The 15,322-nt window shown below is 44.9% G+C and overlaps 1 protein-coding gene across 7 annotated transcripts in view; it reads left to right on the top strand.

The window, feature by feature from the left end:
• MATN2 (matrilin 2) overlaps positions 1 to 15,322 on the top strand; it is a 146,264-nt gene that overhangs the window by 31,693 nt on the left and 99,249 nt on the right. For all 7 annotated transcript variants that reach the window (XM_025450144.3, XM_035717338.2, XM_049093278.1 and 4 more), the window contains exon 3: positions 11,067 to 11,636. In XM_025450144.3, the coding sequence (XP_025305929.2) occupies positions 11,067 to 11,636 (570 nt within the window). The remainder of the gene's footprint in view (positions 1 to 11,066; positions 11,637 to 15,322) is intronic.

Here is a 15,322-nt window from a genome sequence, read left to right on the forward strand (position 1 = left end):
TGTGCTGGTTCAGGGCTGGGGAGCCTCCTGCTCCTGGCCTCCCATTGCGCCTGACCCTCCCCTTCCTGGGAAAGGAGTGCCAGACTCTGCCTCAGGGCCTCTTGCTACTGGCTCTTGTGTCTCTCAGCCTGACTCTAGATTGTTCCTCAGTGGTCCACTCCCATTCACCGAACTCCCAGAGAGCAGATGAGGCAATTGCTCAATTTATTCAGTTAAAATGCTCCAGTGGGTTAATTCCCCTTTGCTTTTTTCAAGCTGCCTACGCTGTGTTTCCCTTCTCAGAGAGGAAATCACCTGTTTCCCAGTACTTTCTTTTCTTTTTTTTTTTTTTTTAAAGATTTTATTTATTTATTCATGATAGTCACAGAGAGAGAGAGAGATGCAGAGACACAGGCAGAGGGAGAAGCAGGCTCCATGCACCGGGAGCCCGATGTGGGATTCGATCCCGGGTCTCCAGGATCGCACCCTGGGCCAAAGGCAGGCGCCAAACCGCTGCGCCACCCAGGGATCCCTTCCCAGTACTTTCTGTACTGTCTTATACTGGGGAAGGGGTGGCAGGTGGAGGTTTTTGTTTGAGTTTTTGTGTGTGTGTAGGTTACGATTTTAAGATAGGAGTCATTTGTGAATTTGAGAAAGGAAGAAAGACTGTGAGAGGAGTTTTGGTAGAGAATGTCAAACTTACTCTGTACCTATTCACTCAGCTCAATGGGTTTTCAAACCACTGATTATTTCAGGGCTTCTTTATACTTCTCTTTATCAATTGGGAGTAAGCCTGTTTATAAGACAAACTCTGAGAGAAGATAGGGGGGCCTTTTTTTTTTTTTTTTTTTTTTAGTGAAATTTTAGCATATTGCTTTACCTTGCAGGGAAATCCAGTTTGTTGGAAACTGTTTTCTCCAGGGCGAAACTGGGGCAGCGTTCTCTTTGGCTCCTTCACAAAGAAAATTGTCCAAAGTTTTGGAAACCACAGTTGTTGAACCTCACATGATGTCTTTTCTTTCAGCTCATTTAACAGTTACTAGAGGAGACTGGTGTGATGTGGCATGTTTTTTCTTTCTTTTTTTTCTTTTCCATTTTTCTGGCTCATTGGTGCACACTCCCTGAGGGCCTTGGAGAGCTGTGTTCCTGAAGGGATTTATAACAGTCAGCAGGGGTGAATGAAATTTGAGCTGGTGTCAATCCAGAATCCTTCCTTCCTTCTCAAAAGATGCAAACTCATTCACCAGAACTTTCTTTAAAAAAGCGCAACAAAAATCTCTGTGTGACCTTGGAGAGTGTTTTTTTTTGTTGTTGTTGTTGTTGTTTGTCTCTCTCTATGTATATATGTGTGTGTGTGTGTGTATATATATATATATATATATATATATAATTGAAGTTCGATTTGTCAACATATACTATAACACCCAGTGCTCATCCCATCACATGCCCTCCTTAATGACCATGACCCAGTCACCCCATCCCCTGCCTGCCTCCTGTTCCTCAACCCTTTGTTTCCCAGAGTTAGGAGTCTCTCATGGTTTGTCACCCTCTCTAATTTTTCCCACTCAGTTTCCCTCCTTTCCCTTATAATCCCTTTCACTATTTCTCATATTCCCCATATGAATGAAACCATATGATAAGTGTCCTTCTCCGACTGACTTACTTCACTCAGCATAATACCCTCCAGTTCCAACCAGGTCGAAGCAAATGGTGGGTATTCGTTGTTTCTTTTTCTTTTTTTTAAAATATTTTATTTATTTATTCATGAGAGACACAGTGAGGGGGGGGGGGCAGAGACACAGGCAGAGGAAGAAACAGGCTCCATGCAGGGAGCCTGAGGTGGGATTCGATCCCAGGTCTTCAGGATCAGGCCCTGGGCCGAAGGCAGCGCTCAAACTGCTGAGCCACCCAGGCTGCCCGTATTCATTGTTTCTGAGGGCTGAGAAATATTCCATTGTATATATAGACAACATCTTCATCTTTTTTTTTTTTTTTAAGATTTTATTCATTTATTCATGAGAGACAGAGAGAGAAAGTGAGGCAGAGACATAGGCATAAGGAGAAGCAGACTCCTCGCAGGGAGCCCAATATGGGACCTGATCCCGGATCCTGGGATCACACTCCGAACCAAAGGCAGATGCTCAACCATTGAGCCACCCAGGCATCCCTAGACCACATCTTCTTTATCCATTCATCTGTAGAATGACATTGAGGCTCCTTCCACTGTTTGATTATTGTGAACATTGGTGCTATAAGCATCAGGGTGCAGGTGTCCTGGCGTTTCACAACATCTGTATCTTTGGGGTAAATCCCTAATAGTGCAATTGCTGGGTCATAGGGTAGCTCTATTTTTAACTCTTTGAGGAACCTCCACACTGTTATCCAGAGTGGCTGCACCAGTTCACATTCCCACCAACAGTGCAAGAGGGTTCCCCCTTCTCCACATCCTCTCCAACATTTGTTGTTTCCTGTCTTGTTAATTTTCCCCATTCTCACTGGTATGAGGTGGTATCTCATGGTGGTTTTGATTTGTATTTCCCTGATGGCAAGTGATGCAGAGCATTTTCTCATGTGCTTGTTGGCCATGTGTATGTCTTCTTTGGTGAAATTTCTGTTCACATCTTCTGCCCATTTCATGATTGGATTGTTTGTTTCTTTGCTGTTGAGTTTAAAAAGTTCTTTATAGATCTTGGATACTAGCCCTTTATCTGATAGGTCATTTGCAAATATCTTTTCCCATTTTGTGGGTTGTCTTTTAGTTTTGTTGACTGTTTCTTTTGCTGTGCAGAAGCTTTTTAGCTTGAGTAAGTCCCAATGGTTCATTTTTGTTTTTGTTTCCCTTGCCTTCATAGATGTATCTTGCAAGAAGTTGCTGTGGCCAAGTTCAAAAAGGGTGTTGCCTGTGATCTCCTCTAGGATTTTGATGGATTCTTGTCTCACACTTAGATCTTTCATCCATTTTGAGTTTATCTTTGTGTATGGTGTGAGAGAATGTTCTAGTTTCATTTTTCTGCACGTGGCTGTCCAATTTTTCCAGCACCATTTATTGAAGTGACTGTCCTTTTGCCAAAAGTGGATAGTCTTTCCTGCTTTGTCAAATATTAGTTGGCCATAGAGTTGAGGGCCCATTTCTGGGTTCTCTATTCTGTTCCATTGATCTATGTGTCTGTTCTTGTGCCAGTGCCACACTGTCTTGATGATCACAGCTTTGTAATACAGCTTGAAATCCAACCTTGTGATGCCCTTGGCATTGGTTTTCTTTTTCAATATTCCCCTGGCTATTCGGGGTCTTTTTTGATTCCACACAAATCTTTTTTTTTTTTGTAATAATAAATTTATTTTTTATTGATGTTCAATTTGCCAACATACAGAATAACACCCAGTGCTCATCCCATCAAGTGCCCCCCTCAGTGCCCGCCACCCAGTCACCCCCACCCCCCGCGCTCCTCCCCTTCCACCACCCCTAGTTCGTTTCCCAGAGTTAGGAGTCTTCCATGTTCTGTCTCCCTTTCTGATACTTCCTACCCATTTCTTCTCCCTTCCCCTCTATTCCCTTTCACTATTATTTATATTCCCCAAATGAATGAGACCATATAGTGTTTGTCCTTCTCCGATTGACTTACTTCACTCAGCATAATACCCTCCAGTTCCATCCACGTCGAAGCAAATGGAGGGTATTTGTCGTTTCTAATGGCTGAGTAAATTCCATTGTATACATAAACCACATCTTCTTTATCCATTCATCTTTCGATGGACACCGAAGCTCCTTCCACAGTTTGGCTATTGTGATTCCACACAAATCTAAGATGACTTGTTCCAACTCTGTGAAGAAAGTCCATGGTATTTTGATAGGGATTGCACTGAATGTGTAAATGGCCCTGGGTAGCGTAGACATTTTCACAATATTAATTCTTCTAATTCATGAGCAAACAATCAACGTGATAGATCACATCAACAAGAGAAAAAAACAAGAACCATATGATCCTCTCAATAGATGCAGAGAAAGCATTTGACAAAATACAGCCTCCATTCCTGATCAAAACTCTTCAGAGTATAGGGATAGAGGGAACATTCCTCAATATCTTAAAAGCCATCTATGAAAAGCTCACAGCAAATATCATTCTCCATGGTGAAAAACTGAGAGCCTTTCCCCTAAGACCAGGAACATGACAGGAACACCCACCACTGTGGGTGTTCTTTATTGTATCTCCACTGAACAGCTCTCCCAGGTCATGGAGGGGGATCTGCACCTTCTGTCTTCCCCACCTTCCTGCACCTGCAAGTCACAAATGCACATCAAAGGGATGATGGAGCATCATGTCTGGCACTGTGTGGGTACTAGGGATTCATAGAAAATACTGCCTGTGACGGGGTAGCTCCATGCATGGGATGCTAGGAGGACATGCCCAGACAGGGGTAAATGGGGCAGGTACCAGGGGGCTCAGAGGAAGGCCTCATTTAGGCCAGTATTGGGGGAGGAGTGCATCAAAGAAAGGTCTTCAAAAATAGATGAACACAGCATTGAATCTTAAGCATCCCAGAGAGGATGTAGGGAACCACAGACCATTTGCTATCACTGGGGTATAAGGTATATAAAGGCAGGGAGTACTGAGCCAAAGAGTTCATTAGTTCTTTCTCCCATGAACATTATTGACCTCACTGTCAGTGAAACTTAGGGTGGTTACTTTTGAAGAAATTGCTTCAATGAAATAGCATCCTGAGAGCTTATAGCTGCCAGATTCAGCTATGGTGAGGCTGATCAATGCAACTCACCAAAATATTCATTTATAGGAAATTTCTGCTGTAGAGAGAGGAAGAGGGAATTCCATTGGTTGGGAGAGTCTCTCTATTCTCTCAGAAGAGGAAAGCCATTGATGAGATGGTGGCAGCATTAAGGTCAGGAGGGATTTAATGTGCCTGATTGCAAGGTGTCTGGTTGGCTCCCTCCAGGTACCAGGTAGAGGGAACTCGAGGTGCTATACTGGGAGCTGTGCTGTGGCTGGACTTTGATTCTGAGCCTGGGATTGATTAGGTGGTCTCACAGATGCCAGCACACAAAGCTTGAGATCTGCCATCCTGGCCTGAGATTTTTATCATGTGACTGGCTGTCAATCCAGATGTTCTTTTCCTGTGGTTTCTACACTTGGGTTTTTGAGCCTTATGCACTGGGCTTGACATTTATCCCAATTAGATTTCATCTTGTTAGATTTGACTCATTATTCCAGCACTCAGAAACCCTTTCTGATCCTGACTCTGTTGTTTGGCTTATTAGCAATTGCTTCCAGCATCATATGTAATGGTGTTTAGAGAAGCAGAAGTACCTCAGAATTTGGAAAAATGTTTGGAAAATCTTACCAAGTGGAGAATGATTTGCTAATGAGTCCAAGGTATGTTTTAGATACCACTAAGAAGTCTAGGGTGTTTCCCTAATAGAACGTAATCAGGTTTTCAAGGTATTACCCAGTGGTTCTTTAGGAAGATGTGAGTAGACCATAATGGATTCAGAGAAGGCCATAGCTCATTAACGGAATTGTCAAATATCTGTCAGGAGCTCACGCAGCAGCCTAAGGGAATTGGGGAGAACGGGATTGACTGTGGTCTTTCCAGCCCCAGCCAGGGAATACGTGCCCCAATCAAGTGCCTAGATACAGGGGAGTTTCAGGGTGAGTCACATTGGGGGCAAAAATAAAAAGTAGTCTAAACTGCTTCTTAAATGTCCATGAAATCACCCGTAAGTCCCAACAACTAGTCACAGTCTTGGAGGCACATGGCATCAAGGCCAAAGGAGGTGGCCATTAGGGCCACACCTTAGGCATCTGTGTGCCTGTGCTCATGGAGCACACACTGGGTCAGGCTGCAGTGTCGTTCAACATGGTAGGCTTCTCTCTCAGCCTGTCTGTCTCTCTGGCTGTCTTTCTTTGACCAGCCTCTATATTTCCATTCACAAACCAAATGCTTATGGGATGTAATTTCCCTGGGCTCTGCATCACACCTGCTCCATCCCTCAGGTTCCCCTGGGCCCTTGCTCCTACTGATCTCTCAGCTAGCAATTGCCAGGTGAGTGAGAATGAGAATGACTAGCAGCCTGATGGACTGGGCTGCTGCTATTTGGGGAGGCAAGCGTCTGTTTTATCATTCTATTAATTTTTTAAAAATGCAAATAGTCATTTAGCAGGGAGCAACACTTGGCAGGAAGCAGGCAAGTTTGAGCCATAACTTTCAGGCTGTGGATCCAGGGAAGGAAAGAACTGACCCCAGTAAGCTGGTACAGTCCCTGTGCATCTTGGGTATTCTGAGAACGGTGGGTCTAAACGGACAAAATCCTTCCTGAGTACTGCTTGGTGGTTAAGAGTGTGGGCTACAGAGCCAGGCAAGATGGGTTCAGGTCCTGGCTCCCCCTCTTCCTAAGTATGAGAACCTGAGCTAGTTATTTGGCCTTTCTAGACTCACTGTCCTCATCTGTAAAATGGGAATAGTACAGTACCTACTCCCTAAAGTTGGTGTAAAGAATAAATAAGCCAACACCTTGAAAAGTATTCAGAACAAGGCCAAGTATGTATTAAGTACTCAATAAACTATAGCTATAAATTATTATTATATTCTTTTGAGTTTCATAACATCCCTGGGAAGTATTATTATCACCATTTCACAGAAGAAGAGAGGGTCAGAGAGGTCAGCAGAGGCTCAAGACCACATGGACAAAAGGTGGCAGAGACTGGACTTACACTGAGGACATAGGACTATATGTTGCTTCACTAAGCATTTCAGAGCCCCTTTTCAGTCTCTGGATGAAATTATTTTACCTTTGTTATAGATATTCACATACTTTCCTTCTCCAAGCATGCTTTTATCTTCCCAGGCAGATGGCACCAAATATTTACTGTACAATTACATGGCTGTGATGGAACTTAACCAGAGCAAGGGGGGCTCATTAGTGACAAGTCTACAACCCTGAGAGGAGGAAATCACTCCGAGCTTGCACAGTGTAATCCTGCTGGAGTGGGAATGTTGCTTAAAATTGTCCTGGCTCAGGTTCAATGGTAAGAGACACTTGTTTGCCCAACTTGTGGGTTTTGAAAGCAAGCTGAAAGTATTGAAGTGCCGTTAACAAGGTCCAGACTGTCACTTTGTGGTTCAAGGGATGACATTTTATCATGTGCCCACAAAACAAACCCTTATCCAGTGCTTTGAATGTCTGTCATGAAGGAAGGAAGATTGTATGCTCTTCTCCCATGCTCGGAAGATAGGAATGCCGTTTATCAGAACCAGTTTGTGAAAGGAACACACACAGAGGAAAGTCCACTTTCTAGAAACATCTCTTAGCAGTCCCTGTGTGGAAAATCTGTTGGGGTTCTTCACAGCAAATATTCCAAAGCATTTACAAAGTTCATGTTGTTTATAGTTTTTTTTTTCAATATTTTATTTATTCATGAGAGACACAGAGAGAGGCAGAGACACAGACAGAGGGAGAAGCAGGCTCCCTACAGGGAGCCCAATGTGGGACTTGATTGTGGGTCTCCGGGACCACACCCTGAGCCAAAGGCAGACATTCAACAGCTGAGCCACTCAGGCATCCCTATAAAGCTCATGTTGTAATGCTGGCTGTTTTGAGAATTTTCCAAAGTGCCCACCATGATGCCTTCCATGGTGGAAGAGCCATCAGTATAATCCCAAGTCTGGCCCTAATGAGCCACAAGGCCTCACAGAGGTGGAGTGAGCCTCAGTTTCCCCTTCTGTAAAATGAGTGACTTGGACTTTATATAGACCACTCCAGCTGAGTTTATTAGTCTATGAGTCTATGAACCAAAGTTCATAAGTGGCTATGCTTCCTCATAAAATGGCAAAGATTTTGGTCTAGAATCTGTGACCCTATTAGCAGGACCCACACCTGTTTCTGCTTTAGAACTTTTTCACTTTGTGGTCCTCATCCATCTCCTTGAACTGACTGCTCTGGCTCAGTCCCTTCCACTTGAAACCTTGCTTCACCACCAAGAATTTCATTTAATTCCACAAATGTTGACTGAAGACTTACTTTGTTCCCAATTGCATAGTCAGGAAGATGAGTGAGACAAGTTTCCCACTTTGGAGAATTTACAGTCTTATGCTGAAGTTGAGACTTGCCAGAATTTCTTTCCTCCAGAAATCTCTCTAGTACTTAAATTAGTGGTTCTCAAAGTGTGGTCACTGTACCAGTAGCATTGTAGTACCAGTAGTTCACCTGAGAACTTGCTAGAAATGCAGATTTTTTTGGTGCCACCCTAGATCTAAAGGATCAGAAACTCTGGAGGTGTGGCCCACCAATCTTAGTTTTTAACACTTCTCCAGGGAGTTGGGAGGCACCTCAAGTTTAAGAACCACTGAACTGTCCTCTCAGGGACAAGCCGCAAGACTGTGGTTCTGAGCCCTTAAGGGACCTGAGAAGTTCTCCTGAAGAGAACTCAGTCACTTGGGCTGTCAAGATTCGCTTTCAACTCAGTCACAGCTCCTTGGGAACCTCCAACATTTTGAAACTTTGTGGTGTTTTTGTAAATGCCCAGGCATTGTGGAAACAACACGCTTGTTTTGATGGGAACTAATCCAATTTATCACATAATTCCCCATGGAACTTCCAGGCTTCCCTTTAAATTGAGTGTGTTGCTTGGTGGGATGTTTACACTGTGATTAAGACCCACAGCAAAGAACCCAGCCCCAGAGGACTTCCTGCTTCCAAACATCTCTGGAGGAAGACTGCTCAGGGGGCCAGTCTACTGTCTCCTCTCCCCCTTCCAAGCAGCCTTTCCTTAATATCTTCCTCTGTGGCAGGGTTGTTGCAGATGCCCTCAGCAGGCAGAGATCACTGGGCCATTCTCCCTGTGATAGGTTCACACATCACTGGTGGGTGCAGATGGCTCCTGGACAGGGGCCAGCCTGGGACCTGGGACCTGTAAGTCCATCATTCATGGCTCTGACCAAGGGCTGTATGTTAGACCAGAGGCACCTTTGTGAAAATTAGAAGAGGCACTCCTTCTAGGCACTTCTCAGGGTGGACACAGTCCTGGGGGCTCAGGGCTGGGCTGGATTTCAGCCTCTTGCCTTGTGGGGCAGGAGTCTGTGGGCAACACGGACTACATACACAGCCAGGAGCAGCAGCCTTCTCCTCCAGAGGCTGGGTCTCACAGGAGAGAAGTGGGGGGCAATGTGGGAAGACAAGAACGCGAGGCCACCCTCTTCCCCCACACCAGTTCCCAAAATTCTCATTACCACTTAATGCACTGGGTGTTGCCCTGTCTTCATATAGGTATTTCTCTGCAAAAGAAGAGATTCTCCAACTCTTGGGGCTTCTATTTTCTCATGCTTCTAGTGGGTATGATACTCTGCTTCCCTCTTAAGAGCTTATTCTGAAAATCAAATGAGACCATAGTGATGAATGTGCTCTGGAAAAAAGATTTGAAAACATCCCACAAAGTCAGATTTTATATTGATCTTTCTCCCAGAGTCTCAAAGGTGGTTTTCTGGGGCCTCTGGTTTGAGAAACTCACTTTGAATTCACACAGCCCCAGTGTTATATGTGGGTGCAGCACAAGGTTGGTCTTCTGTTGGGATGCTGTTGTTTGGGGGTGCTTCCTCACTCCCAAATCGGAAGACTTATGAGGCTACAGTGGACGAGGTTTGTGCACAGGCTCTCGGGACGAGTCACAGCCTGGCAAGCTTGCCTGGACAGGATGACCTCATGGGCCTTTCCGACTTGTCATTTTGATGACTGGGTTCATTGTCTCATATTTGGCTTTGTCTCTCTTTCTTGCAGCTGTGGTGATTGGGATTTAGGTCAAGCATTTGGGATCCCTTTTCTAATCCCCATCAAATCTGGATTTAGCTACAGAGTCTGGGAAGGGGAGGGGGGACTCCCTTGGCTGGAGGCAATAGCTCAGAACATCTGAGAAATTCCAACCTCCAACCTCTGAGGCAGGAGGCCTTTTGGTTTATCCCATATCAGCTTCTTCCCAGGAGGTGATGAGTTTTGTCCACAGATTCATACCCCTTTTAGCCTTCTTGCTTGGAGCCTGAGGGAATAGCATGTGGGGGTAAGAGAGAGATTCCACATTTGCCTTTTTCCCGTCTAATGGTATCCTTTGTTGAAATATTTCTTGGTCAAAAAAAAAAAAAAGAAATATTTCTTGGTCGGTTCCTTCTCTGGTTCCACGATGCCCTGCCTCTCCCCCCACCCCCCACCAGTTGAGGTTGAGTCCCCCTCTCAACCAGATGAGTGCAGCAGTGGTACTGCCTCACCCACCTTGCAAACCACTGCCACCCTCAATTGACCTGTTATTATGTGACCTCTGCACAGGCCAGCAAAGTTATGTAATATGATGCTAAGGTATTATGCCCATCACCTGTGGTATCACACATGCACTTCTTGGGCCTTTCATGGCTGGCTTCAGGTTACCCGCCACCAGCTCCATTCCTGTCTGTACCTCCAGCAATTCCTTCATCGCTTCTTCCATTTCTGCCATTATTCCTGCCATCTTAGGCTTCCGTTCATGGGTCTCTCTTCGTGTGTTCCTACTTTCAATCCCAACACTGCATAAAACTCATTCATGTCCTATCTTCTTGGCCCCAGCCTCCTAACATCCCTGTTCTCTGAACATCTACTGTCCGCACCACTCTGCTTAATGCTAATTATTCTTTCATTCATTACATTCGTTAAGTTCCTAAGGTAGACTGTAAGCTCCTTGATGGTGCTCCCTGTTGTAGGCTTGTGGTATATGCCATGCAGTATCCAGCCAAGCTTTTGTGGCCTGCACTAAATAATAAAATCATGTTTGACCCTGATCAGGGGTTTGCTCATCTTAAAACTGTATTGATGACTTTTTAGGAACCGAAGTGTTCATTTATCTTGCAAAAAATTAATAGTATCTGTTTGTAGCCAATACTCATGATCACCCCGTCATGCACATTATATACTTACAGCTTCTCTGAGTGGGGAAGAAAGACCAATGAAGACTGGAGTTCCAAAGATGACCCCCAGCCCTAGGAATTCCAGTAACAGCCAGCCTGCACTGGCCCTTATAGCACTCCTCCAATGAGTTTGACCTCTCCTCTTTCCCCAGAGAGCTCCTGTGAGAATAAACAGGCAGACCTGGTCTTCATCATCGACAGCTCCCGCAGTGTCAACACCCATGACTATGCAAAAGTTAAGGAGTTCATCCTGGACATCTTGCAGTTCTTGGACATCAGTCCTGACCTCACCCGAGTGGGCCTGCTGCAGTATGGCAGCACCATCAAGAACGAGTTCTCCCTCAAGACCTTCAAGAAGAAGTCTGAAGTGGAGCGTGCCGTCAAGAGGATGAGGCACCTGTCCACAGGCACCATGACGGGGCTGGCCATCCAGTACGCCCTGAACATTGCATTCTCAGAAGCAGAGGGGGCACGGCCCCTGAGGGAGAACGTGCTGCGGGTCATAATGATTGTGACCGACGGGAGGCCACAGGACTCCGTGGCCGAGGTGGCTGCCAAGGCACGTGACACAGGCATCCTGATCTTTGCCATCGGTGTGGGCCAGGTGGACCTCAACACACTGAAGGCCATTGGGAGTGAGCCCCATGAGGACCATGTCTTCCTGGTGGCCAACTTCAGCCAGATGGAGTCCCTGACCTCGGTGTTCCAGAAGAAGTTGTGCAGTAAGTCCTGCTCTCCTGTGGAGGATTCCTTCTTTTATCTTTCAGCATAGATTCTGTGCTACCTTATCCCAGGTACTGTGCAGGGAAGCAGTGCTCCACAAAGGCCAGGATAGACATGGTGTTCTCTTGGGGTTACACTCTAGCCAAGGAGGCAGATAATAAGGAGATAGTGACACAGATGAGTAAGTAACTGCAGTCATGACAGTGTCATGGAGGAAGAATGCAGGGCAGGACTCAACCAAGGCCAGGGTGTTCAGGGAGATTTCTCTGAGGAAGGGACGTTCAAACCCACACTGTTGAATGACTATGAGTAGATAGGCAGTATTTCTCCAGCACATTGGACTGCACTGGCGTTTCCTAAGTTAGAATTTGTGAGTCGGAGTATAGATGAGAATAGGAGGGCAAAAAATACCATAATGTCTCCTTGGATGGGGTCCAATACCAAGCACCATTGCCCCATGGTGATGCAAGTGGTGGATGTTTCCTCCTCAGAGAGGCCCAGTGCATAAGAAGGCCTGAGCTGAGGTCACCTCCTTCTGTAGGGGGAATGCCTCGCCACGTCCTTGAGCTGCCTTCTGCTGTAAGGCTCATCTGCCCTCTCTTGCTTTTCTTTTTTTTTTTTTTTTATTACCAATTTATTCAATCCTTTTTTATGGTTTTATTTAATTTTTTAATTTTTATTTAAATTCAACTTGCCAAAGTATTGTATAAGATCCAGTGCTCATCCCATCATGTGCCCTCCTCAGTGTCCATCACCCAGTTACCCCATCCCTCCACCCACCTCCCCTCCAGCAACCTTCAGTTTGTTCCCCAGAGCTAGGAGTCTTTCATGGTTTGTCTTCCTCTCTGATTTTTACCCCACTCAGTTTCCCTCCTTCCCTTATGGTCCCTTGACCTGTTTCTTATATTCTACATAGGAGTGAAATCATTTGATAATTTCCTTTCTCCAATTGACTTATTTCAGTCAGCCTAATACCCGCCCCTCTTGCTTTCTAACCCTCCTCTCCATGAGATTTCTCTGTTCCTTCCTTGTTATCTGGCTCTCAGGGACCTGTGCCCAGAACTCATGCCTCAACTTCCCCCCAACAGGTCTGCTCACTCTCTTCCCAGTTTCCTGTTTCTGCCTCTGGCTTCCTGTGCTATCCTCCTCCAGGAGGGCAGTGGCCCAGGAGGCCTACCTAGTCTCCTTGCCAGTCCCTGGAAACTGGAAATGTGCCTCTGAACTGGTAAACTGTGTCCAGTCCTACCTCGCCCACCTCCCTTTATTCCTGTTCCTCCAACTGCCATGCTTCTTTGATGGGAAAGCAAAAGGAAAGATCTATTTTGAAATTATTAGTGTTCCCCAGGAGTATCTGTGGAGAATGAGCTTAAGGACTAGACTCATTTCCAGCTTCCCAGGAGCAGGACTCTCTCCCCCTGGGGGCTCTGAGGACTCTGACTCTGTTCTCAGACTCTGACACAGCTTAGAGACCTGTGTTCCCCCCACCAAAGCCTCAGGGAGGAAAAACAGTGTGTTTTGATGTGTCTTTATATAAAAAAAAAGAAAAAAAAATACCCTGCTGAGAACTAACCTCAAAAAGCAGAGATTCCATTGTTTCTTGACTCCCAAATCAAAAGATTCATTAAAAAAAAAAAAAAAAAAATCAATGCCATGAAGGAAAAAGAACTTTTTTCTCTGCCCTGTCATTTGGAGAATTTTCAAAAGTGCCATTTGTCCTGGCACCGCAGAAGAGCCCCGGTCACCTGGTCAACTTCCACCAGTAGAATGAGCTACAAATATTTTAAGATTTATGACTTTAAATGACTTCTGCAGAATTTATATTCCCCCTTTCCTGGAAATATTAAAAAAGAAATTGGTTCTGTAACCGTTTTGATGAGTTTATGCATTTGTTTTGGAAAATGTCAATGGAGGAGTTATTTTCTGAGCGCTCTGGATTTATCAGCAAATGAAAAGGCAGTATGAGGCTGAGGATGTAGCCTTGTCTGAAGAAGAACCTTCTCTGTGTGTTTAAGGTCAGGCAGCAAAATTAAAAGGCAGTGTGGGCCCTCCACCCCACCCTTGGTTGTAATCCAGAAGCTCTAAGAACATAGGGGTATTATGCTATTGGTTTGTTTGTGTGGCCTGGGAACTGAATCCCCCTGGCCACCAGCAGGGGACTAGCTCCTCTCCCACCTCCCATGGCCTGGTGGGCTTCTGCTGAGCAGACCTGTCAACGTCTAAAAAGGTTGAGGAGGCCCCGGGGCCCCTTTCTCAACCCTGCAATAAAGACTGCAATAACTAATATTTGTAAAGCACTTTACCGTCTGTTCTTATATTTGATCCTCGCGAAAATCTGGGGGAAGGAACGCAGTAGCATCCCTCCTTCTTTACACCTTAGTAAACAGCTTAAGTGAATTCCTGGTCGGTGGGTTCTATTTGCAAACTTCTTGCTCATTGCACTCCTCCAGGTGTCAGGGGTTGTAAATTGCTCTTTTAAGGTAAACCATTTTCTTTTAAGGCGGCAACCATTAAGGTGGCCACCTCCACAGTCTAGCCTTGCAAGGTCAACCAGCTTTGAGGTTGGCATTTGCCTCAGAATTTTACAGGAAGCCTTTGTAGGATAGGAGGAGGGGCAGACTTGAATCTCATCCCCACGCCATCTGTACAATACTTTGCAATGTGTAAAATGGGGATTTTACCTACAGAGTAGATGTGTGAAGGGGTGTTATCAACTGTAGAGCCCTATACAGTGTGTGCCATGCTGTGTGTGATTACAGTCAGATACACAGAGGACCAGCAGGCTAGGCAGATGGCCTCAGTTTTGATCTGCACTCCAATTATCAGACAACAGCAAGGAATATCTTTGAAGTTCCACGCATCTGTGAGGTTTTGGAAGTCTCATTTGTTCCTTAAATATTTGTTGAGCTACATTCTGTTATTAATAGCGAATTTTGTCCTGGGCTAGGTACTTTCTGTATGCATTTAATACTTACAACAGTCTTATGAGGTGGTGGCTCTTATCATTCCCATTTTACAGAAGTGTAAACTGAGCCTTAGAAAAGATAAGCAATTTCAAATAGCAGGGCTGGAGATTCAGATTGCAGGCTCTCTGGCCCAAGCTCTTACGCTCCATGTGCCAGGCTTGAGGGTTTTAGGCTGCTGGGAAGATGCTTTCCTCACAGAGAAATAGGATGCCACCTATCCAAAATGTGCACTTCTGAGAGTCACCTGGCACTAAGGGTCAAAGAACACCTGGGGCTCTCTAGGGGTTCTAGGAGGGTTTTAGAAAGGAGATAATAATAATCATTATCATTTATTGATGTTAATATAATATTAATGCACTGGTTTGACTTATTAGCATATGTTAACTCATTTTTCTCACACAACAAATCTTCGAAGTAGGTGTTCCTTTTTTTTTTTTTTTTGACATTGCCAAACATTTTATTTTATTTTATTTAATTTTTTTCCTGTTACTTCCTTTTTTTTTTTAAATTTATTTTTTATTGGTGTTCAATTTACTAACATACAGAATAACCCCCAGTGCCCGTCACCCATTCACTCCCACCCCCCGCCCTCCTCCCCTTCTACCACCCCTAGTTCGTTTCCCAGAGTTAGCAGTCTTTACGTTCTGTCTCCCTTTCTGATATTTCCCACACATTTCTTCTCTTCCCTTATATTCCCTTTCACTATTATTTATATTCCCCAA

Source organism: Canis lupus, chromosome 13, assembly GCF_003254725.2.
Source record: "Canis lupus dingo isolate Sandy chromosome 13, ASM325472v2, whole genome shotgun sequence".
Lineage (NCBI taxonomy): Eukaryota > Metazoa > Chordata > Mammalia > Carnivora > Canidae > Canis > Canis lupus.